We start from the raw sequence: 25,170 nt of genomic DNA, 5'->3' as shown, positions 1-25,170 counted from the left end.
AACAACGACAATAAGGATGCCGACGCCGCCAACACCGTGGAGGATGCCGAGGACGAGTCCGACGACCATGTCCAAGGCGGAGACAACGGCCACGACAACGACGACCCAAAGTGGGATCCCGAGACCCAACCACTGGACATCAACCACTAGCTATGTGGGACGACATCGCCATCCAGCTTCGCGAGTTGTCGCTGGACAAGGGAGACGACGATTCCTCCGGCCACACCGACACGTACCCACACCGTCTCCTACTCCTTCGATGGCCTGGTATCCGTGGCCACCTTCACCGGAGCCTCCAGCTCCACCGACGGCCTCGAAGCGGCTACCGCATGCTCCCCTTTCTCCTCCACCGCGGGCATACCAATCCCATAGAGGATTTCGACCATTCGATCCAACGCAAAGAGGTAGGCAATCGGTTTTGTCGTTGGATTGGTGTGGAGATGTGTTAAAGGCGCACGAATTGTCGTGTAGGATCTCTTCCAGGTCCCACCCACGTATCAGCCTCCGCACACCGATTGGCCGCTGTTGCTTCCTTCCTATGACACGGTGGTCCCACTGTCAGGCAAGTTCACGGCGTACAAAGCCGCCCCCACCACTCCGCTCCATCCATTTGTTCCAGAACCCTCGAGAAGCCACCCCCTTCTCTCTCCGCCTCCAGAACCCTCGAGAAGCGTGTGGGCGATGGCGCAGGAGAAGGAGGCGCTGTTCCTGCTGACGTTCGCGGACGGGACGGAGGGCGCCGCCGACGCCCGGGACGCGGCGGCCGTGCTGCGCGGGTACGCCGTCCCGGCCCCCGCCATCCGCTCCGGGCGCGTCTTCGACATGGTCGTCGAGTACGTCGAGAAGCACAGGGCCCACCGCAGCGGCGAAGCCGTGGATCGCGACATCGACGACTGGGACCGCCGCTTCATCGCCCGGGCAGCAGGCGACACCGACGCACTCCACGACCTCTTCCTGGTTCGATCCCATTTCCCCGATCGAATCCCCATGCATATATATCCGCTCCCTTCCTTCCTTGCGCTATCACTTCGTTGGTTCTCGAGAGTCCCTACGGTTCGGTTCCACCGATGCTTCAGGTTCATCGATCTGTTGGTTGGTTTGGCGCCGCACACAAGGGAGATCGAGATGATTGAGATTTCGTTGCTGTCCACGGCTCCATCCACGCTACTAATCGCTTAGCTGCTGCTCTGTTCGTCGATTTTGCTTCTGGTTTTGACAAACCGTGTTAGTTTGTTGGTTTGGTTCAGTCAGTGGGATCGACCTTCTGTTGTGAAATGGAAGGCATCATCGTTGTAGACTGTGGTGTTGGTATCTTGGTCTCGATCAGCCCCACACGCCTGTCCATATACATCTCACATCACTCTCTACGTAGATCGATACTAGTAATTTCTTAATCTCTGCCGCTCGCTCATTCGCCTAGCTAGTGCTGGAGCTGTGGTGCTAGCTTCTGCGTCCAACGCAAGGACTTGCGGACTTTGCGTGCTGATTTATCGATCGATTATGTTCGGCATGCAGAAAAATCGTTAGTGGAGTACAAATGTTTTGTCCATCGTCCGATGACCTGGCTTGATTACTAAAGTAGTCTATGTAGATAATTTGTTAATCTGCCATTCATATTGCGAACTAAAGGTTTAATTGCTCGAGAAGTAGTAGTAGTAGTAGCACATGTGTCTGTATCCGATTTCAGTTCAGTCTATCGATGTAAACTACGGCAACACTGGGTAGTACTAACCTCACCTCTACTACTAAATGAACAACACCACAACAGCCTAATTAGGTTCCGGGGAACTGTAAATCGATTGTATTCAACACTGGGTACTAACCTGACCTCTAGTGAACTCATTTTGGGTGCTGATTTATCTGTATTCAGTAGGTAAATCGTTATTGCTAATGTTTTGTTGATCATCTGATGAGCTTACTGCCTGGCTAACTGAGAACTGATCTGTCTGCTGCTCGTGCATGTACGGTACGCGCGCGCAGGCGGCGGACGAGCTGTTGGAGTACGAGCTGATGGACCTGTGTGCCCAGACGACGGCGGACATGATCAGGGGCGGCACCGTGGAGGAGATCAAGGCCCTGCTCGGCATCCTGGGGATCACGCCGGAGCAGGACCGCCTGGCGCAGGAAGACCACGACCGCCTCCTCCGCATCGTCCGCTAGCTCAGCTCCACCAACCTGTCCTATCAGTAGTTTCCTGCGGTCTATTAATCCTCGTTCGTCGTCAGTACAGGTTCTCACTCACTCGATCGTTTGAGAGACGATCTTCTAGTTGCTAGCTTGGCATAGACTTCTTGGTTGTTTCGAGTACGCAGATTGTCCAGAGGGTGAGATTATGCTGTAGAATTTGGGTTACATGCATGCTGTGACACATACAGGTCCAGGAGCCAAGCCGGCCACAAACCTGAACCCACTTGCTGCACCAGTGTAGAATTTTGGGTTGACATGGGTTGTTCACTCAGTAGCATGAAAACAGAAATACTTTGACAGAATCATGAAAATATGAAATGTGTACACCCATTGCTTCATATCCCACAAAAGTTCATCAGGATTGCAAGGCTTTAGAGTCGAATTCAAAAAAAGGGGGAAAAGGTACAGATATGCTGCATATCAGGCAAAAATAATGTGTGTACCACTTATGCAGCAATAATCCCAATGCTAAACGCCTGCAAAATCTGTTGAACAAAGTCTACATGCTACCAACTCCAAATAATTTCTCCACATTTTAGAAACTCCCATGCTTCCGTATGTTGAAGTGAGACAAGGTACGGATCTAAGTATGCTGTCTTGTAGATAACCTGCAAAATGTTACAAGATCTAGCATTTTTAACCATATAATACTATCACGGTAGTATCAAATATACCAATACAAGACACTTACTTCCCCTTAGGTGTGAGCTTTAAGTTGTTCGCTAACCTCACTCAATGAATCCCTAATAATATTTCATATAGTAGTTTGTTGGAGTAGGTTTATATGCTACATGGATTGTTTCCAAGGCGAAAGGCCAAATAGACATGACTAAAGTAAGCGTTGAAATCTTTTCATCACAATAATGGAAACCACATTTCTTGCTATCATTCTAATTGCGTCTAGCAAAATTGTCTTTAATTAAAAAAACTCCTTTAGTCAGGTAACATCTGAACATTTGAATTTTACATGAAACTTCAAGCTTCTTGCTGAAACTTTTTCGGTAGGAGATGTTTTCATTAACCCTGTCCGCGTACATGGAAACATAAAGCACTCCTAAAGTTTGAAGATTCCAAAGGAAAATTAATGTTTCATGTGAAAGATTAATATTACCCCCATCCCAAAGCTTAAGGCTTATGTTATTTTTAGAAAGTCAAACTATATCAAATTTGACTAACCTTTTACCAAAAATCATTAACATGCAAAATACAAAATAAATATTATTAAAATATTTTTAGAAAATATAGGCCTTGAGCTTTGGGAAGGAGGTAGTATTCATCAACCTATGAACTAGATGACCCATCTATTTGTCAATATATAAGGCGTGCTACTCTGCCGTGTTCAAATGGCACACACCAACTGTTTTTATTTCACATGCTGTATAGCATAGTGTATTTTTGGCTTAGTGGCATATCTCCGAGACAAGAATTTTCCCGAACTTTGGTACTACCTATGTTCCAGCTCATAAGGCTTACGCGTATCCATAGATTCTTAATTTGGCTAACATAATATAATTTTTTAATACAACAAATATATCATTAGAAAGTAAAACATCTAACCTTTCTAATGATATATATTTTATATTATTATTATTAAATTTACAATCTAGGATACGCGCAAGCCCTATGAACTGGGACGGAGGGAGTAGTATTACCGCCATCACCCACCATTAAGGTAGCATGGCTAATTAATTCTTCTTCAACACTTAGAAGACCCTTTAAGATGTGGGTTCATTAGGTTTCATTGTCACAATGGTTGGAGATAGTTACGGAGTAATATGTATTTGGAAGCAACTTCTGCCACAACCCAACCTCATTTAACAACATGAACAACAATTTGTTGAGCAAGAATTTGTTTTTAAATTTTAATATTCTCGACCGTAAAGGCTAGCTTATCGTTCATTCTTCAAATAGAACTCCACTTCGTGGAACGATAACTTCGCTTATGTTCATCACTTTGTCAGAAAAGATCTGGTTTTGTAACAGTCAAATTTTTACATACCCACCTAGGCACTCTGAAGAACAACAATACAAATGCGGTTAACCAGTGAGCACTTGATTGGTAAACAGAATTCTACCCTCTAGAAAAAACAAGTTGCCCTTCCAAACGACGAGTTTTTTTCGCGAACCTATGCCGAACCCCCTTTCACTCCCAATTTCAAAGCTTCAGATAATGCATAGGGATTTGGAGGTACCAGAATGGAAATGACATTAGTCCACAACCAAAAAGTACCGGTCCTCGACAACTTTTACTTGGTAGAGCAAATTGTTTTGCACTTAGCAAAATTTATTTCCAGGCTGAAAATACAAGGATGAGCTTCCCTATTCTTTCCATGCCATGTTATTTGTATGTATGCTAGAGTATGATATCCCACCATCATTCATCAACATGTGATCTCTTTTCAATGATAGGAGAAATGGACGTATTCAACATTTTAAGTTCCTACGGTCCATGCCGTCCACGCAAAGCTTAGAAATATCCTATTACCAACTTCTTCGAAACAATAAAAGTGTCAAAGCAGAAATGCAAAGCCCACCCACCCCACCCATTGCGCCGGACACTGTATAACAACGTTGGGCTCACCTGTCACTCTGTCAGCCATCTGCGTCCCATTTCCCGTTCCGAAAGCAGAAACGCAAAACCTACCCACCGCGGCTGCGGCTGCGCAACTCCACCACCTCCTCAACCCACGCCCCCTCGGCCACTCTCTCTCCCTTCCTCTCCGCAGTCTCCGGCGAGAGCGCGCGCGCGCACGAGCGATGGAGCAGGCCCCGCCCACCTTGCGGCTGCGCGGCGGCGACGGGGAGGTGTTCGAGGTGGACGCGCGGAGGCTGGCGGCGCTCTTCCCGGCCTTCGTCCTCAGGGTCCCCGCCATCCACAACTTCGGTGTCTTCAAGCTCATCAGCGCGTACCGCGAGTTCGAGGCCAGCGGTAGGCACACCGCCCCAGACGTGGAGACCGCCTTCCTGAAGACCATCGGCGACCTCGACAGCCTCACCCGCGTCGTCTCGGTAAGCCACACCCTACCCCGTGTAGAGTGTAGTAGTACATGCTGAGATTGCTGCCGCGAGCAATGAACAATTTCTGTCAGTTTTACCACTGCTGAGATTGCTGCCGCGAGCATGCATATCCTATTTGACACAGTAGGATTTGCATGTTCAGATGTTCTGTTCTGGTCTTTTACTTGCATGAATTGGTGTATGCATCTAGTAATAGTGGAGGCACGCACTCACTACTGGATGTCTGGATGGGCATTACTGCTTGATTAGTACTACGTTCAAACTATTGGGTGGGTGGGCATCATCCGCCATTCTTGGTTTCACGGTTACCGTCTGAGCATAGTTGGTATCGTGAAATCAGGCTTCAGATAGCAGTAAATTAGTCAAAATTATCGGTTTATGCTTACCTGCACTGGTTTATTGTGCATGCTTGGGTTGGGCTACTGCGTCTCCGGAGTGGAAAGAACGCGCTATCAATTTTACCGGTGCTGAGATTGCTGCCACGAGCATGCGTATCCTATATGAGATCGTAGGGTTGGCATGTTCTGCTCTCTTCTTTTACTTGGTCCGATGATGCGATGAACTGGTGTTGGTAGTAACTACTGGGTGGGCATTACCGGGGTATGGGGTGTTCAGAATGTGATCACCTAACTATGAAGATACGTACTTGAGTACTGACTATATTGGATGGGCATCAACCGCCATTAAAATCACGTTTACGGTCTGAGCATATATAGTTGGTTTATGCTAAAGTGGAGTCCCAATACTGATCATCGGACATTCAGGTTTACAGTCTGATGCAGGCCTGAGGCTTGAGATAGCACTAAATTACTAGTTAACATATGTTTATGCTTGCCTGTATTGGTGGTTTACAATTTGAGAAAATTCTTGTTGGGGCTGAGAGTGGGGAATCAAGTTTTCCCCTCATGGAGATGCTTAATTTGTCCACTTGCAGATTAAGTGATGGGCTGGTCAATCTGATTTGTAATATAACATCGGATAGGCACATGATTTTCCATCCCCGGTTCTATTTAGTCATGCTGCTGAATACCCAATTTGTTTTGTGCCTATGATCGATGATACTCTACTGACATAAAACACTGCCGAATACACATGGGTTTGCAATTTTCAGTGTTTATCCATATATTATGGGGCTGCACAGGTGTGCTCATATGCAAGTAGATACTGTACTGACATAAACCACTGGAGCTATAAATTACAGGGTTTCCTGTTTCTTATGGAAATTTCAGTGATGTCCTTTAAGATAATAATTTCAGTAATGTCCTTTCAGATAGTTTTTGGGGGATTCAATGTTAATGATTTTTTAGAATATACTCAGAAGTATATAGACATTGGCTTATTTGCGTGCCAGTGATCATTATGTACCGTCAAATTATTTCACTATTAATTGGACTTGTGTCATTAAAAGCTGATCAGCTCACCCATGTTGGTTAGTCACATATAGTTCAGCTAAATTTCAAGCGCTAAAAATGTGCATGCTCACTCCTTATTTCTGATCTGAAAGCAGAAAAAACGAAGGTTATTATGTTTGATTACTCCACAGCTATTTTTTGCATTTGATTATATATTAAACAGTGTAGTCACAGGTCCTATTATCACAGTGGATAATAATTTGGTAGGACCAGCTTGGTAGAGGTTGAATGGTAAATCATCTATGGAGCCGTTGATGCTTATATGTGGAAAATGAGCTGTGGATTTTCGGCCTGTGGCTGCTCAGCTGATTCTTTGGAAGTGCTTATAGCAGTAACTTAATTAGTTAACATGTGTTTATGCCTGTCTGTATTGGTGGTTTACAAGTCTTATTTGGGCGCTTGTGAATGCCCAAGTTGTTTGTGCCTGTTATATGAAATGTACAATATACATGAATTTATTTTTCAGTGATCAAAATGTGCAGGCTCAATCCTTATTTCCAATTTGAAACCAGAATATGGATTAGAACTTTGTATAACCAGCTTGGTAGAGGTCGATAAGCTATGGTGGCTTTATGTGGCTGCTCAACTGATACTCTACAAATAGGATTGTCCATATCTAGTTACTTAGTTTTCTGTGAGTTGTACTATGGTGTGATTGGCCTTTGGGCACGACTTTTGCACACTGTATTTCCTATCGTCGTTGACGGATTCAGCTTAAATTAAAATTTGTGATCTAGCTGTAACATTTAGAGTTCTTTTGATTGTGCTATAGTCGTAATTACTTCTGTTCCTTCTGTATATGACATGTTTTTCACTCTGGATCTCTTGTACTGCCCTTCTCTATTATGATTGTGGGCTGCAAGAAGGTGATATGGTGTTTAGACCACAGAAAACTAGAATGCAAATGTAATTGAAGAACGTGGTTAGTTAACATTCAGATGTGCTAAACCAGTGGCGTCTTAAGAAAAAAATATGACATGATCTGAACTAAACTCAAAGCTAAGCTGAATTGTTTGTGTAGCCCGTGATCTTATTCCATTTTTTATTGCGGAATTAGACAATGCTGTTCTTCATGATTGCCTCTTCTGAACTAAACTCAAAGCTAAGCTGAATTGTTTGTCTAGCCCGTGATCTTATTCCCTTTTTGTTGCTAAATTGTTTGTCTAGCCTGTCTACTGTCGCATCTGATTCTCCCCCTTTGGTTGCTGTATACTTCCTATTTCAACTATAGATATGGACATCATTTTTGAGCATATGCGTCCATGGTTCCATTCGTTGCTATCTTTCTTGAGATTGTGGCAATTATGGCTCTCTGATGTACATTTACCTGTTTTGGAAAATATGTCTTTCAGTCCTGATTTATGTCCATCACATGCAACTCTTGTTTTTTGATTGATATCTCAACCAAAAATCGTTTAATCAACAATCTTCTATCATTCCTTGTTCAATATAATTTATCTACTATGACTGTGATTTAACAACATTTTTGCTGTTCAATTTGTTGGAGGATTTAGCTTACATTACAATTTGTGATTTAGTTGCAAGTTTTAGAGTACTTTGGAACGTGCTATAGTGGTAATTACCTGCATTACTTGTTGCCTATGATATGTTTTTTTCTTTTTTGAAGATGAATGATATGTTTTTCACTCTTGATCTTTTGTACTTCCCATCTCTGTTATGATTGTAGGTTGCAGGAAGGTGATAGGAAGTTTAGACCTCAGACTTATCACTGATTTAGAAGAATGGAAATGTAATATAAGAACGTGATTACTTAATATTCGGATGTGCTAAACCAATGGTTTCTTCAGAAAAAAAAAAACATATGACATGATCTCAATTCAACTAAAAGCTAAGCTGAACAGTTTATCTTGCTAATGTCTTCTTCATGGCTGCCGCTTCTGTGATGGCGTGTTTACTTTCCTGAATCTCCCCCCTTTGATTTCTATTTATTTCCATATAATTTATCTTCTATAACCATGCGCCTAACAACATTTTTGCTGTTCATTTGTTGCAGGCTGCAATGCAGCTGGAAGATCATGCCCTGCTGAACCTGTGCCTGCGAGCGACAATTGTGATTATCAGGCGGGCAAGGGCTGCGGGAAATCTCCAGAATTTGCAGGGACAGGAGGAGAACTAGTGATGTTGTGGGTTCATGCAATGAAAAATTCTTGAATAGCATCCTACTGTACATCCGTACTTTTAGCCCTTAGTAGAGATCTGAAACTTGTTTGTCTCAGCTAGCCTTAGTTTCCAGATCAAGTTCATAGCTCTTAGAGGAAAAATATCTAGTATCTGCGACGCCAAACAGAGATTCCGTCGCTGCTTCTGGTTGGCCCCATGGAACTAAGTCCTAATCTGTACTATATCTCATGTTGCTGTCATGCGTTTTGAGAACTGTTGAAGTTCATTGTAAATCCTTTTGTTTCGAGGAGCACGTAGCAAATTATAAGATTTCAGCTGGGCACGAGAAGTTACGTTTTACATGAAACGTGGTTGAATCTGCTGGTTCTTGTTTGAATCCTCACTTTTTTTACACGGTGTTCCTTTTGGTTGGGGGATCAAGTTGGCAGAGTTTTGTCGTTTGGTTTGTTCCACTGTGGATTCTACATCTGTTCGTTCTGATTTGGATTCTACATCTGTTCGTTCTGATTTCTGATACATTTCGATGCTGTGCAAAATGTAAGTGTGATGATCATGCTAATTAAGATGGCCATGCTTATGTGCGTATCAAATATGACCGACCACGAGCTAAACATTCGAGCCATGCCTGCATTTTGGCCACTTAGAGCATCTCCAATGGATTCGAGCAGACAAAAAAAAAACATTTCCAGCCGTATGCCCCAAAACCTCCTTTTGTCCGGTGCAGTCCAATATGGTATCCGGCGGTCCGAGCCCGCTCCCGCTACACAGGGGACGCTCCGGACACGCCGGATACAACAAAAAGCGAGGCGAGGAGTGGCGGGACTGATGTGTCAGCGGCATATTGAAGTTTAACCTAACCGTCGCCTACCTCGCGATGGAAGTTATTGCCGCGCAGCAACGGTGCAGTTCCCGTAGATGCGCAGTGAAGCGTCTCGTCGCGCCTAGCTCTGCATGCCGGCATTAATGAGCGCCACCGTTCTCTCGCCTCCCTCCGGCATATAAAAAGGGGCGCTCTCTCATCATCTCTTACACACAAACCCTAGCGCCTCTCTTCCCAACCCTAGCTGCCACCATCTCAAGAGTTGACGCCATGGCTGGTAGAGTCAGAAGCAGAGGCCGAGGTCACGGCCGTGGTCGTGGTTGTGGCCGCGACAGAGTTGCACGCTCGTCGTCGCCTGCGACGCCGTCTTCTTCTTCGTCGGACCTGTAGGAGGAGGAGCAGGAAGTGTTGTTCGAGTTCGTTGTCGTCCTCAAGGGCGACCCACTCGTCATCCAGAGGCTGCCGGACAAGTTCGCCGACTTTGTCGTCGGCAACGAGTTGGCCGCACTGCATCTGCGAGAGACTGGCTGCGACTGCTGCTGGTGGCCGGTGGACGTGCTCTTAGACGGGCGCAGCAAGATGTACCTCCACACCGGCTGGGAGAAGTTCGCGCGCTACCACGACCTCGAAGCCGGCTGCGTGCTCACATTCTCCTACCTTGGCGAGGCTGATATGAGCGTCAAGGTGTTCAACGAGACGCGCTGCCGTCGGCACTACCACGGCGACACCGATGAGGAGGACGCAACGAATATAGGCACGGAGGTTTCTGGATGTTCTTCATCGAAATGACCAACATGGCTATCATCACCAGCTTGATTTTCCAATTTGGGTGAGTGGAAGTGCGTGAGAGTATTTATTCTTGGCAGCGAACACACGAAATCTGTGATGCCAACACTTGTTAGGTTTTCTTATTTTGCAATGTTTTAATTTGTGTCCATGGTTCAAACTATGTATTAGTGTGTGAAACCATGTTTCAAACTATGTCTTAGTTTATATCAACTATGTTCCGAATTATGTATTAGTTTGTTGAATGTTTCTACTGAAAAAAAAAAAACAAAAAAGAGAATATTTTAATGTTTGGGGGCGGCGTTTGGGAGGACGTGGTTGGGGAGCGACGTCCCTCAAACGTGGCACAAACGAAACACGTCCTCCAAATGCTCGATCTGGCGCCGTTTAGGGACGCTTTGGGGATGCGGGCTCTTATTCTCTCCCGAAATTTTAGGTTTTTGCCCGTCAATTTTTTTTTGTGAGGTTTTGAAAGGGAGTCCTACTGTATCTTATGTCACTGAATACGACTTAAGAAATTTTGAATTTCATCGATTTGAATAAGAAAAACAGACCAGTGATGCGACTCCGTTTTGAACTAGATGCTGTCACCCTCCTCTCCTCTCATCCGACGGGAGGTGCTATACACCACCCTGGTCGGTGCGGACCAGGCACCGCACCCCCCAGGGTGCCTGTTGGGCCGGCCCAGTGACGTTTTTTTCGTTTATTTTCGTTTTTTCTGTTTTTCTCCGTTTCTGCTGTTTCAAATTTTTTTAAAAAAAAATTTTTAAATGGCAATGTGAAATTTTTTCGGAAATTTTTTTTTCCAAAATTTGTATATTTTCGAAAAATTGAAAGCATTATTTTCTAGATTTTATTTTTTTATATGAACAATTTTTGGATTTGAACAATTTTCGATGTGAACAAATTTTATATTTGAACATTTTTAAATTTGAACAAATTTTAAATTTGAACATTTTAAAATTTTAAACAATTTTTGAATTTAAACAAATTTCATATTTGAACGGTTTTTAAATTTGAACGGTTTTTAAATTTGAACGGTTTTTAGATTTGAACGGTTTTCAAATTTGAACGATTTTTAGATTTGAACGGTTTTCAAATTTAAACATTTTTTAAAAAAAATTCAATTTGAACAATATTTTTAGAATTAAAATTTTCGAATCTAAAAAATATAAACAAGACCGAAAACAGAAAAAAGAAAAGAAAACAGAAAACTGAAAACTGAAAAAGAAACCAGAAAAAAAAAGCAAAAACGAATTGCACAGGCTAAACAGACCCAAATGGGCCGGCCCATACCCAACCAGGGGGTGTGCGGTGGCCGGTAGCCACCGACCTGGTCGGTGTATAGGTTTTGCCTCATCCGACGGCCAGCATGAACTGCTCATTCTGACAGCTGGCTACAAAAGCCCACAAAGCGCCAGCTCACCATCCCATCTCGCCGTGAAGCAAACGCAAACGGCTCTGTTTCGTTTCCATTCCCCAAACCGCACTCGCCGCCGCACCAGCGACCGCTCCGAGCCGGCGAAGATGGCGCCGACGCCGGAGGAGATCCTCTCCGACGTCGTGCGGAACATCCTCAGGCCGCACCCCCCGGCCACGCTCTCGCTCGACCGCCCGGTCATCCGCCTCCCCCGCCCCGCCGCCAGCCACGCCGACTGGCGCGGCCTCTCCGCGTTCGCCCTCGGCGCGCTCTTCCAGCAACTCCCCGTGCCCGACCTCCTCCGCCTCGGCTACCTCTTCACCCCGCGCTGGCGCGAGGTATGGCGCATGTACCGGCTCTACCTCCACGACAAGCAGTTCGCGAGCCTCCCCATCCCCCGCTCCGAGGTCGCCGACGCCATCGCCAACGTGCTCGAGGAGTTCCTCGACGGCTTCCAAGGCCAAGGCGTGGAAGAAGAAGACATCGGCGGCGTCCACGTTTATCGCAGTGGCGTCTATTCCTTCCGCGTCGAGTCCACGGAGTGGCGCCCCGACCACGCCGCGCGCTGGTGCGCGGCGCTCCAGAGGGGCGGGGCGTCCGAGGTCGTCCTCTTCAACCGCGGCGTCGCCGGCCAGGATCCGGTGCTCATCGGCGTCCCGCCTATCCTCCTGCAGTGTGCCACCGTCAGCAAAATCCACCTCGCCTTCTTCACCGTCGAGGCGGGGGAGCTCGACGCGCTCACCGGAATCTCCCAGCTCGGGCTCCACGGCTGCGCGTGCCGCCCCGGCGTCGTCGAGGGCGTCGTCGCCGCGTGCAGCCACCTGCGGATGCTCTTGGTCCAGGATTGCGCGCTGGACTCCGTCGTCGTCAGGTCGGCGCATCGCCTCTATCGCCTCTCGATGCTCCGCACCGTCTCGAGTAGCCTCACCGTGGACGACGTCCCGAACCTCCGCGAGCTGCTCCCCGGCTACACGGCCGCGCTCAGCATCACCGGCGCGACCGAACTGACAAGCCTCATGCGCTTCAAGCTCCCCGCCACCCTCGAGATCGATGGCGTCGAGATGAGGTCTGTCAGCATACTATGGCTAGCCCTGGACTACACGGCGCTCCGCGGCATGGAGGTGCACATGGTGCCGCAGCTGGTGCACCAGATCCTCAGGCGTTTCCCTTGCCTGAACCGTCTCATCATCGAGGTACGCGCGCGCGCTTACCTGCAATGTTATGTAACCGCCATGAGATGAACAAATCGGTTCAATTGGTTTCGACCATGTACGCCTCTGACTGACACTGACCATCGAGCGCGCGCACGCAGCGCACGGACGCCGTGCCACGGGAAGAAGGGATGGCCGGCCGGCATGACCAAGACGCTTACTCCATGCCCCTCCACGGCGGCCTCGACCAGTCCTTGTGCTACCTGACGCTCTTAGACTTCCGGGGCGGCAAGGCCGAGCTCGAGCTCCTCAAGGCGATCATGCTCAGCACCCATGCACTGCGGACCGTCGAACTAGCGTACAGCCCCAGTCGCATGTGGCATGACCTCTGGCACGCCACCCAGGAGGCACTCGCCGGGCTGGAGCTCTTCAGGATCGTGAGCGGCAACCCCTCCCTCCGGACACCCCTGCTCGGCATCAGATCCCAGTACGCCGGAGAAATCCAAGGATACGAATGGTGCGGATCAGATATGTTCTGATTCGGCCTCTGGAGCTAAGGTTTGGTTCATTCATTCATTGGCTTCTATATCCCTGACTTACTCGGTACCCTCTGAATCACGCTGCTGTGATTTGCAAGTACAGTACATCGATGTGCTACTGTGCAGTAATGCTGGAGAACAGTGATCCGTTTAATGCTCAAGTATGCTTGCTTGTTGATCTTCTAGATGCCTTCACTGGTTAAGGCATTGTCTTTTTTGTTGCATCTTTGAAACTGGCATGGATGTTCTGCTTGCATGCTTATTGCTTCTTAATATGCCTCTCGCCAGTTTGTCGTCCATCTGTCCTCCCTAGAATTTTAGAAGAAAAGAATATTGTAAACATGTCTGGTGGGACTCCTAGATGGTGTTGAAGAATCGTAGGGTTCATGGCAACATATTATGTTCCAAAGATCCCGAGATGAACTGTTGGTCTGTTTACGTGTGGAGTAGTGGTCTTGATTGAGTTGAATGTTCATAATTAAGCTATGATTGTCACTGTGAATTCAGTGATATGCTCTGTATCTAGCATACTGAAGAAGCGTGTTCCGTTTAACTGGGAGGTGTAGTATCTTATTTAGGGTTGGTTGTTGATCAGATAACTGACTTCACTGGTTATGTCATTGTGATTTCATTTTTTCTTTGAAACTGGTTCTGGTTAAGCAGTTGTCGATAAGCAGCACCTGAAAGTTAATTTTATTCTCCAGAGTAAAGGTTTGATTGATTGATTGGTTTCTATCCTTCCGAGTTCCTTGGTTTTCTCTGAATCACACTCACTCCTGTTATTTGGGAACACAATGAGTGATGAGCTTGGTACCATGTAGTACTAGTTATTAAAAACAGTGATCAGGTTAACCAGGAGGTTTAGTATGTGACTTGTGCTTGTACATATTTTATCTGCCTTCACTGGTTAAGACACTCTTTCTTTATTGCATCATTGAATCTGGCTGCGGTTAAGATGCTGAGATAGTCGATAAGTGGCAGCTTGAAGTAATGATGTGACCATACCAATAATGGTCAGTAGAGTTTGTTCTAAGTTTTCTTTGCATGCTAATTACTTCTTAATCTGCCTGTTATGCGGTACCTTCAAAGCAGAAAATGGACTCTGGCCTGTATGTCCATCTGTCCTCGATAGAATTCTATGAAACTTCTGAACATGTCTTTTGACCGAAGATTATTGTGGTCATACTAACCTCTTCTGTTCAAAGATCCTGAGTTGAACTGTTGGCCTTTTTACATTTAGGAGTACTGGTCTTTCCTGAGGCTAATACAGTGATGTGCTTGGTATGTGGCATACTGAAGAACAGAGATCCATTTAATTTGGAGGTTTAGTGTCTCATTTTCCAGTTGCTTGCTGGTCAGTTAATTGTCTTCACTGGTTATGTCGCTGTGATTTTACACTTGTCTCTTCATTGCATTTCTGAAACTGGTTGCGGTTAAGCAGTTGTCGATAAATAACACCTGAATGTGACGATGATGGTATGCGACTATATCAAGAATGGATAGTGGAGTATGTTTTATATTTCGCTAGCATGCTTATTCTTAATATGTATCCATCTGTCCTCTTTAGAATGTATTCAACATGTATTTTAGCTGAATGTGTGGTCAGTAAATCTGTAGATAATGTTGAAGATTACTGATCGACTCATGGTAACTATTCCCTGTTAAAAAACCCGAATTGAAATGCTGGGCAGTTCACCTCTAGGAGTAGTGATCTCGGTTGAGTTAAATGTTATGATCGAGTATGGATATATAATCTGCTACAGCAGGTTAAGTTAGTCTCCTCTTACTAAGTTAGTTGTGCCAATTGATTATTTGGGTTCTATCCTTCCTCGGTTTCCTTTGAATCACGCTGCTGTTTGTGAATACAGTGATGTTCATGGTACTGTGTAGTAGTAGTAGTATCCTGAAGAACAGTGATCTTGTCCTTGCTTATTGATCGTTTAGCTGGTTAAGGCACTTTCTCTTTGCTGCGTCATTGAATCCGGTTTTGCCTAAGTTCCTGCAATTGTCGATCAGCGGTAGCTTCAAGTGATGATGAGACTATATCAAGAATGGTCAGTAGAGTTTTCCCTATGTTTTCTTTGCATGCTACTCCCTAATTGCTTCTCGATCTGCCTAGTATGCAACATCCTGAAGGGAGAAATGGGAGTCCTGTCCGGTTCCTCCATATAGTTTCTCAGTACAATTTTACAAAAAAATTAAATATGTCTTTTGACTGAAGATTATTGGTGTCATACTAACATGTCCTGTTCAAAGATCTTGAGGTGACTTGTTGGTCTGTTTACATGTAGGAGTAGTGGTATTGATTCAGTAATATTCAACATTGTCTCCAGATCGACCGACCACTCTATATTCAACTAAATGACATTTCCAGTACATTGTACCAAGGACAGATGGATGAATTTTGTACAATGGATGAACTGGTCAGAGTTTCATTTCTGCTCTGATGATGTAGATGAACCAATGAGCATGCAAGCGAAACACAGAACAAACTCTGCACATCAATGTATTTACCTGAAGTCATGGTAACTATTCTCCGTAAAAAAAATAACCGCAAACTGAACAGCTGGGCAGGGTGCATCTAGGAGTAATGATCTGATTGGGTTGAATGTTATGATCAAGTATATATGGATACCCTGCTACTGTAACTTAAGTTAGCTACAAGTTAGTGGTGACCGGCTTGTCTCACGAGGAAGCTACACATTGGTGGGTGACTTTTTTTTTACAAATATAAACAATGGATGACTTCGAATGAAGCAAAAAGAAAAATGAAGATTACAGCGGAGTCGCTAACTCTGTGGTGCCGGCATTTGTAGAACTAAGTACCAGCACAGAGGCCTATTTAGGGCAGGCGGTGGAGATGCTCCGAGGCACGCTCAAAGCCGAGCTCCCTTTGCACCAATTTTTATGCATGCTTGTTACGAGTTCCTCTAGCTTCCGAGCTAAGCTTGCCAGGAGTAGGCTGCAAGCAGCATGTGGTGCGTCCAGCGTGCTGATGGAATACCTCGCTATCTTTGGCCTCCCAATTGCCAGCTCGACCCATGGAAGAAAAGGCAGGGTGCATTAAAACGACGAGGTAAGCTCAGAAAATAAAACTGGCGAGGCTAACTTAGTAAGACGAAACTAACTTTACTTACTGTGGCAGAACACATATGCATGCTCAATCATAGCAGGATATGCATAATGTGTGCTTAACCACATCCAGTTTCAAATATGCAATAAGAGACAATAGTAAAATCACAAGGACATAACCAGTCGAGACAATTAACTTATCAACAAGCGAGCACAAATAAGACACTAAACATCCAATCAAGACAAGTACTCCTACACGTAGTTAAACAGAGCAACAGACCATCTCAGGATCTTTGAACATAAGATGTTACTGTGACCCCAGTCTTTCGAGCCTTCTGTTTAAAACTGTGACCCCAGTAATATTACACATCATCTCTTTGGGGTACACCATGTATTCAGCCAAAAGACATGTTTAATTTTTGTAAACTCTACATATGACGGATGAACGAACCGACCAGAATCCCATTTCAGCTACACTTCTCTTCCTTTTGTGGCTTCCAGTACCATCTTTTGTTGGAGTGGGCTGGGCCTGTATGAAATATTGTTCAGACTTCAGTACGTGCTGTTCATTCTGATACTCCCTCCGTTCCAAAAATAAGTGTTGCATATTTGTCTAGATTCACCGTATCTAGACACATTTTAGTGTGTAGATACATGCAAATCTAGACAAACTTGCAACACTTATTTTGGAACGGAGGGCTACATAACAACACTTGAATAAAAGGGCGCCAGGTAACACTTTTCCTCTTAGACTAGTGTATCAAACTTTACCAATGTAGGGAGATCACCATCGAGGTTTACAACAAGTTGTTCGAGAAAGGCCTAGCCTCGGGGCAAGTGGGATACTACATAATGTTTTGTGATTTCTATTTTTCTTGCTGAAGTGGTGGAATGCATGTTAATACAGCTCATGAATGCTAGACAATGCTAAAACAATGTGGTATGGTCCGTTCTGTTTTCATGCTTGTGGGTTTCAGTTCAGATAGTGCAAATTTAAAATGATTTACTCATGATTCTGTGCATATTATATGTTTCTCTCAAATTACTTCATATGACATTAAGGTTATGTGCTATGTTGTTTCATAACATCCAACAACTTGAATTTTCGTGTGTGTAATACATTTTGCTACAATATATTAGTGGATGTGTGCACGTTTACATTTACTTTACTTACCTGCCACATTTTGGCTAGATTGGCCTGAAGCAGACATCCCTTCTATAGCAGTGATGGGGTAAGTCCCTACACAAATAAAAACATCTTTATTAAGACGAATGCTATCACTTTACTGACATGCACATTTGAAAAGAACATAGTGAAACACCAGCCCCATCTAATAAAATGAAGTACGACACCAGTCACAAAAAACAGTAAAGAACTAGGGGTGGCTGCCGGCTGAGCACAATAAGTGGAGACACCAGCCCAGCAGATGAGCAAGCCGACATAGTGAGATATTTCTTAATATGATTTGTGTAGTTACATTTTCCTCTATGTGAGGCCTAGTTTAAGATTTTACATTGGCCCCTCAATTTCTAAGGTACAACCTGCATGAATATAATCGACAAGTCTACTGCATAACAGATATAACCTTCAAATTTGATTTAAAACATACTAAATCTACAGAAACAGCAAATGTGATAACTTCAGATCGCAATCAGAATTGACTAAGCTATTTTAAAAGAGGAGATGTTTACTTCTTTTAACGACCTCTCCGCCATCTGATACATCTACAATCAAACTTATATTTCTTCGGAGACGTTCCTCTGCGTGAAATACTTGAATCTGTAAAGTCAACAGTATTATTCGTTAGTGCTAGGATCGCCATTAATCAAGCAAATCATAGCTAAAAGTTCAAACTTAAAAGTAACTTACTGAAACATCTATTTTCTCATTCAATTGACCTCCTTGATCTAAATGGTCCCTGCATCTGTCCAGCAACATGTTTTCCAACTAAAAAAATAAATACAAAAAGTCAAGAGCATGAAGTGCAATATAAATATATAATCTCATTCCATTTTATTTGAAACTTTTTTATATATGCACCTACCTCAACTGTAGTAGATACGCGTTCTCCATTAAAACGTTCAATAATATCACCAATGCAGATTCCAAGTTTCTCAGCATGTGATTCTTTTGACACCTAATGTCCAATTACCATGATTACTCCACAATATGCATATCAGGAACAGTTCTAGCAATACTAAATAACAGGAAACAACTATATACCTCTTTAACAATAAGGCCGTCCTCGATTTTATACATGCGCCACATGTTCTCAATTTGTATTGGGTCTAGAAACTTGATGGAACTAAATTTCATTCCTAAATGGAGCCGAGGGATGCAGCACCTTCACCAAACATAATCATTGACACATCAACAACACATATAAAGATGGTATACGGAAGAATCCTTAATCAAGGTGGAAATGTAAAAGCCATGCATTGAAACAATCATTAATCAAGTAAATTGTGTTTATCAACTCAAATAACCAAGTAGAAAAAACAAAAACACCATGGGGAAAGTCGTACCGAAACTTGCGCCACAAATCCACGCATTTATCCAAGATACAAGAAGGTACAAAAGAATTTTCAAGGTTCTTGTTAACCAGTCCAGAGACCTTCCCATCCAAATCAATGACAGACCCTCCATCGTCATCACACTGCAATAGTGGACAAATATATTACAACAATTACAACTCACAACAACAAAATAGCAGCATTGAACTGTAAACCATAAGAGTTGGAATTAAGTACCTCGTCATTTTTTTCATGGAAAATGTAATTATCCTTCTTTTGATGGGAAAGACAATCATTTTTTTGATGGAGAAAGTACATGTAGTGATGCCTCTCATAAATTACTGGATTCCGATCTTCCACCCTACCATGGGTTATCCTTAAATTCATATGATCATCTCTTCCAAGCCTGAAAACGTCTTGGCCACAATGCACGCTGTCACTGAAAAGGGGCAACTCAACTTGTTCATCCACTCTAACCTTAAAAAAGGCAAGATCATAATGCTCCTGGTGGTAGAGGTAATGGCCATCTGCAGTGGTGCCATCCAGCAAGTGAACAATAACCTGAAACAGCAGCTACAAATATTATGACACTAAACTACCATTTGAGTTTAGCAAACAAGACATGATAAATACTTAGTAGCTAACACAAAGGTCCTGCTCGCAAGACTGACATAATGTGTGTGTTGTTTCCTTGTTTTACTTCTCTCTCTGGTACTAATTGTACAGGGCATATACACGTATTTATATATATGCAGCTAAGACCTCACATCTGAGTAGGATTATGAGATAAAAGCTATTCTACTTAGACAAGAACTGCACACATAACCTGACTTGGGCCAATACAATCCGGATTTGAATTTACTACTGTCTCCAACAGCAAAGACGGGCTTCTCATTTGGTACCACGGGACCGAATGGCCAGAAGAAAAAATGATTTAAACCTGCATCACTTGACCAAGAAATCAACAGAATCAAGGTCCTCCTGCATCACTCCTTCGAAGGTGAAAAGTGAATTCAGAACCAAGGTCTACATCTCTCTCAAACCGAAAATCAAACATGGCGTGTGCTTTCCCAGACCAAGATGCAACAAGCAGCAACAAGTAGTTACTTCAGCAGAATGGACATACATCTTTTCTTACAATTCCCGTTCACATGCAAGATGCAACAAGCATCCAAAATCGAGTAAATAACTATACTGGACAAAATAGTTTCAGTTGTCATAAGCATAACAACAAGCAGTTGGAGGGCATCAACTCACAGAAAATACGCAACAATATTGGGGCTTTGACTTGTATACATTGACTACAACTAATGAGGTGTACGTCGGTGTAATGCACTGGGCAACATGAGATTCAGCACTATAGCGCTTATCATTAAGCACCTTCATAGGATACAAATAGGCATCCCATTTGTACTTGTTAAGTACCTCGGTGTCATGCAAGACGAAAGAAGAAATCAGCCACATGTTGGGGGCAAGGTGAAATTTCTTATGGTTCAAAGACTACAGTACAGCTTATTATTTTATCTATCTCCTCTTAGCCATCCTCCCAAGTACCATGTAAAAAATTACCAAGCACCTTCACAAGTTATAATGCAAACATAATTTGGGTTAGAAGAAATAAGCTTCGGCATATCAAGGTGTTAATTCTACGCTACTTAAACATGAATAAATTTCAACAATCCAAAACAAGAATTTACGCTGATTAGGTCACCTAAAATTGAGTGCCACGGTTGATTAATTAATCAGTTTAGTAGTGCTATTAGTTCATACTATAAGACAGAACAAACAATACAAGTGAATAAATGAAGGATGTTAAGAAAGGAACTCACGTTAGATTTAGTATCGTACTCGTCTGTGCCTTCCCAGTGGTTTTCCGTGGGATGCTTTAAGCGGATCAGATGCGCGGTCGTCAAAACGATGCCTGTCTTGCTCTCCTCCTCCCAATCAACCCACAAACCACAGCAGCTGGCCAGCGGCTTCCCGTCTGCAAATATCAATCATCAGAAAATCACAACCGTTCGTCAACCCCCCCCCCCCCCCCCCCCCATCTGTAAATATTAATCAGCACAAGCAAGCAAGATGCTACAACATCCGCACGCACCGACAGAAGACGAGAGCCTGACGATAGATTTGGCAGCACGAAGCACCGCCTTTTTCGCAGGTTCACGGATCGGGAGAAGATGCCGTTGATGAACCAGGCATGAAGGTTCGACCACGGGCTCACGCGGCAAACTGAATAGGCGGTACCGGCGACCTGCAGAGAATGTACGGCAAACTAACTAATAATGCACAATGTGGGGTTGCAAATTAACCTGAGAAGAGTAGGTAGAGGGATTGATTGGGGTAGTAGGGGTTTACGTAATTTTGCATTGTATTTGACTTCCGCCTCCTCGAAGGCGGCCAGTGTCGCTGGATAGGCAGTCGGGTCTTTTAGCTCGTCGGGGATGTAGGGCATGCTGATTGGAGATTTGGGCGTGAACTCATCCTCCTCCTCAACTGCCTGTGTTTGTGTCACGGACTGGTCCTGATGATCATCTGAAGAAAATCGGACACCGGGAACAAGTGAACACCCAGTATGCAACAATTAATCTATCGGGGAAACAGATTGGGGGGAAATTACCTCCAGCTCCTCTCATCTCTGGACGGGCAAGCTGGGCGAGCTCCATCTCCTCCCCCGGCGAAATTCTCTTCTTCTTTGCCTCCCTCTCCGTCTCGGACCCAGGTGACGCCTCCGAATCTGGTGAGGAGTCTCTCTTCTTCGCCGCCTCCGGCGCTCGGGAGTGCGGCGGCCCCGACTCCCCCTCTTCTGAAGAGGAGCCTCGCTTCTTTGCCGCCTTCCCGCGATGGCTCTCGTCCATCTTCTCGGCTAGCTCGGGAGTGAGGCCCCTCGTCTGCACCGTACGTAGTGGGCGGACTAGGGTTTTGGGGCTGAGGGAGGGCGACGAGTACTGCCTTGCGAATTGCGATCCTGAACCGCTGTATCTGCGATAGCAAGGCCTGTATGTACTGCGGGGCCGGGGATACGGACTGGACCTGGGCCGAACCACTTTCGAAGCCCATCCATTTATGTCTAGCAAAAAGAGAGCAGCAACTTCTCAACAAAAAGAAAAGCAGCAGATGTGTAGAATTGTTTGGTTTGCCAAGCATCTGATTCATGATGACATTCCTTACTCGATTGTACAATGGCGCGGCGCGTATGGGCATTGGTTAATGATGATATCACCCAGCATATGTGCATGTCCGAGGAGCCATCGGCTATGCATTGGTTATTTTTAATGCTAGAGACACACTCAGACTTTGTCGAGATGGCGGCTACACTATGGGCCATCTGGTATGCACGACGACGTATTTTTCACGACGGTGAACACCGGAGCCCGTTGCCTACCTTTCTGTTTGTCACAAGATTTCTAGAGGACCTGGCAAACGCTCTTGCTTCATCTTGTCGACAACAGATAAAGGGAAAACGGAATAATTAGCCAAAGTGGATCGCACCGCCCAGGGTGATATGGGGTGGCCTTCGGACACCTCCGCCTCAAGCCCGCCAAGTCCCCCAAGTGAACCGATGATTCGATCTTGTGCCAATTCCTTACGCCAAGAGGTGAATTCGATCCTCTCCATGTGTGATCTTAACACCCCTTTTGGGTGGGATGCTACCTTATACTAATACCTTGTGTGTCATCAGGTACCTTGAACAAAAGACGGGACAGAATGCCCGGTACTCTACACCGGAATAGGGCCCTCCGAACTCGCCCCGGGTGCGCACAGCCTAGATATCAGGCCGAAACCTAGCCTTAAAGTCGCCTAGAATTTCGGACCCGGCTCGTGGTTGGCCTATATAAGGACCCCCACTCCCTACTTCAAACCTTAGAATTGGATGATGACACTAGTAGAAAATATGGCTTTCGTCCAAAGCCCATGGGAGCTTTAGTCCTGGTTTAAAAAGAAACCTGCCGCATTAGTTCCGATTCGAATGACGCGGGCCACGGCAACCTCTAGTCCCGGTTCGTTTGGAACCTTTAGTCCCGGTTGGTATTACCAATCCGGAGTAAAGGTTGTCTAGATTTTTTTTTGCTCCCCACGCACCCTACCCCCTCCCCCTGGATCGCCTTTTTTAGCTTTGTAAAATACAAAAGAAAATGAAAGAAAATTCAAATATAAAATCTTTTGATATTCATGTATGTTACGCAACCTACTATTAGGGGAAATTAACAAATTTGAATTTCGATTTTTTTTTGCAAAAAAAGTTTAGAAACAGGTAAAATGGCATTAACTTTTGCATATGATGTCGGGAAAATATATAATATATCAAAATGATCGTGAGAAAAAGTTACATCCGAATTAAAATACATATTTACAAACAAGGACAACCTTCAACACTCCCCCTCAAGATGAGGCAAAGATATCAATGAGCCTCATCTTGCTACAAATATTTACAAATGATGCCACACTCACACCTTTTGTCAAGATACCTGCGAGTTGATCTGAGGACCTAACATAAGTAATTTTGAGTACACCCTCATTCAACTTCTCCTTAATAGTCTATCTATCTCGATATGTTTAGTCCGATCATGATGTACTGGATTGTGCAGTATGTTAACATCAGCTTGGTTATCACAATACAAGCAAATAGGAGCACCATCAAATAGTCGAAGCTCTGGCAAAAGTATCTTTAACCACATCAGTTCACATAACCCAGATACCATGGACCTAAACTCGGCCTTAGCGGTAGATCGTGCCACCACACTTTGTTTTTTCTCCTCCAACTAACAAGATTAACTCCAACAAATACACAATAACCTGATGTGGATCGTCTATCATCTAGACATCCAGCTCAATCTGCATCAGTGTATCCCTCTACTTTCAAGTGCCCATGATTAGAAATAAAATTCCCTTTCCTGGACAACTCTTTAGATACCTTAGAATTCGTTTACTGCATCTAGATGACTTGAACGAGGGTTATGCATATATCAACTTCAATACTAACTGCATATGCAATGTCTGGCATTGTGTGTGATAGATAGATGAGGCGACCAACTAACATTTCATATTGGTACTTATCCACTGGGTCACCTGAAAGATGGCGATCAAGTGAAGAATAGCATGGACGCGACTGGAAACAACAGCTCAAATGAAGCATCTACGTCAACCAGGACGCGTTGAAACCTAAAGCCCAACTCGGGCGTCAGGCGAGGATGGCAACCTACTTTTTTCGAAATGGGGAGACCCCCCGCCTCTGCATCAAAAGATGCACACAACCGTTTCATTTATTGCATAGTTCGAAATATTCAATTCAAATACAATCAATGACCAGCTAAGTTTGAGACAAGTATCAACCAAAGAAAAATAAAAAGTGACAAGAAGCTATCCATTCATAATTCTACTAGTATGCCACCATCCAGTAGTCTGGAAAAAGCATTCTTGTGCGACCATCAGCAGCCGGTTGCACCTAGTATCCATAGTCTCCAGCTGACACTCCGGGAGTAGGAAGGCCCATAACTGTATCCAATGCACAGCTCGAGAAATAACCTGCAAAAAATTAGTACCCTTTTATCTATTAAAAACAATATCATTCCTGCAGTTCCATATGGACCAACACAAAGCTGAAACACCAATGCGAATTCTAGCTTTATCATTCTTATCCACTCCATTCAACCAATTGTCAAACATATTTGTCACGTTCGTTGGAGGAGATATATTAAAAGTAAAGTAAACCATACGCCAAATAATGCGAGCAAAAGGACATGAGATAAATAAGTGTTCCACAGTCTCTAAAGAATCGCAGAAGCAACACTTAGTACATCCATTCCAGTTTCGTTTAGCTAAATTATCTTTCCTGATGAGAACTTTGTTATTTAAGAACCACAAAAATATCTTTATCTTAAGCGGGATTTTCTTTTTCCATAGGTATTTGAGTAAGAACCTAGTATGACCATTCATCAAGTCCAAGTACATAGATTTTACGGTAAATATTCATGTATCTGTAAGATTCCATTTGAAAATGTCACGAGTATTAGTAAGTTGAACCGCTATAAGCTTACGGCATAATTGCAACCATTGATCCATCTATATATAGTCATTCAGCACTCTTCTAAAACCAATATTAAGAGGT

General features: G+C 44.2%; 4 protein-coding genes across 4 annotated transcripts; 3 read left to right on the top strand and 1 right to left on the bottom strand.

Annotated features, from left to right (window-relative positions):
• Window positions 1-615: 615 nt before the first annotated feature.
• LOC127298854 (SKP1-like protein 9) lies at window positions 616-2,406 on the top strand. The gene is made up of 2 exons (XM_051328714.2): window positions 616-957; window positions 1,981-2,406. Exons 1-2 carry the CDS (start codon window positions 682-684, stop codon window positions 2,158-2,160), a joined length of 456 nt encoding a protein of 151 aa, XP_051184674.1. The 5' UTR covers window positions 616-681; the 3' UTR covers window positions 2,161-2,406.
• A 2,411-nt stretch (window positions 2,407-4,817) lies between these two features.
• LOC127298855 (uncharacterized) lies at window positions 4,818-9,045 on the top strand. The gene is made up of 2 exons (XM_051328715.2): window positions 4,818-5,196; window positions 8,632-9,045. Exons 1-2 carry the CDS (start codon window positions 4,945-4,947, stop codon window positions 8,752-8,754), a joined length of 375 nt encoding a protein of 124 aa, XP_051184675.1. The 5' UTR covers window positions 4,818-4,944; the 3' UTR covers window positions 8,755-9,045.
• Window positions 9,046-11,817: 2,772 nt separating this feature from the next.
• On the top strand, window positions 11,818-13,966 carry LOC127298856 (uncharacterized). The gene is made up of 2 exons (XM_051328716.2): window positions 11,818-12,978; window positions 13,098-13,966. Exons 1-2 carry the CDS (start codon window positions 11,893-11,895, stop codon window positions 13,473-13,475), a joined length of 1,464 nt encoding a protein of 487 aa, XP_051184676.1. The 5' UTR covers window positions 11,818-11,892; the 3' UTR covers window positions 13,476-13,966.
• Window positions 13,967-16,707: 2,741 nt separating this feature from the next.
• Window positions 16,708-22,016, bottom strand: LOC127298858 (uncharacterized). The gene is made up of 12 exons (XM_051328717.1): window positions 21,682-22,016; window positions 21,420-21,596; window positions 21,163-21,315; window positions 20,891-21,045; window positions 19,299-19,622; window positions 19,074-19,204; window positions 18,772-18,892; window positions 18,593-18,685; window positions 18,418-18,495; window positions 18,240-18,327; window positions 17,722-17,787; window positions 16,708-17,076 (listed from the first exon to the last, which is right to left on the bottom strand). Exons 1-12 carry the CDS (start codon window positions 21,917-21,919, stop codon window positions 17,015-17,017), a joined length of 1,686 nt encoding a protein of 561 aa, XP_051184677.1. The 5' UTR covers window positions 21,920-22,016; the 3' UTR covers window positions 16,708-17,014.
• Between the last annotated feature and the right edge of the window lie 3,154 nt (window positions 22,017-25,170).

The sequence above is a fragment of the Lolium perenne genome, chromosome 5 (assembly GCF_019359855.2).
Source record: "Lolium perenne isolate Kyuss_39 chromosome 5, Kyuss_2.0, whole genome shotgun sequence".
Classification (NCBI taxonomy): domain Eukaryota; kingdom Viridiplantae; phylum Streptophyta; class Magnoliopsida; order Poales; family Poaceae; genus Lolium; species Lolium perenne.
The sequence above is the reverse complement of the archived record's forward strand: the minus strand, read 5'-3'. Positions and strand labels throughout refer to the sequence as shown.

Excerpts from the sequence above, each read along its gene's own strand:
- LOC127298854 (XM_051328714.2), top strand. The coding sequence starts at position 682 with ATGGCGCAGGAGAAGGAGGCGCTGTTCCTGCTGACGTTCGCGGACGGG. Across the intron at positions 958-1,980 it reads CACTCCACGACCTCTTCCTG|GCGGCGGACGAGCTGTTGGA; the intron begins GTTCGATCCCAT and ends ACGCGCGCGCAG.
- LOC127298855 (XM_051328715.2), top strand. The coding sequence starts at position 4,945 with ATGGAGCAGGCCCCGCCCACCTTGCGGCTGCGCGGCGGCGACGGGGAG. Across the intron at positions 5,197-8,631 it reads GCCTCACCCGCGTCGTCTCG|GCTGCAATGCAGCTGGAAGA; the intron begins GTAAGCCACACC and ends CATTTGTTGCAG.
- LOC127298856 (XM_051328716.2), top strand. The coding sequence starts at position 11,893 with ATGGCGCCGACGCCGGAGGAGATCCTCTCCGACGTCGTGCGGAACATC. Across the intron at positions 12,979-13,097 it reads TGAACCGTCTCATCATCGAG|CGCACGGACGCCGTGCCACG; the intron begins GTACGCGCGCGC and ends GCGCGCACGCAG.
- LOC127298858 (XM_051328717.1), bottom strand. The coding sequence starts at position 21,919 with ATGGACGAGAGCCATCGCGGGAAGGCGGCAAAGAAGCGAGGCTCCTCT. Across the intron at positions 21,046-21,162 it reads CAGGCTCTCGTCTTCTGTCG|ACGGGAAGCCGCTGGCCAGC; the intron begins GTGCGTGCGGAT and ends TGATATTTGCAG. Across the intron at positions 18,328-18,417 it reads ATGAGAAAATAGATGTTTCA|ATTCAAGTATTTCACGCAGA; the intron begins GTAAGTTACTTT and ends TTGACTTTACAG.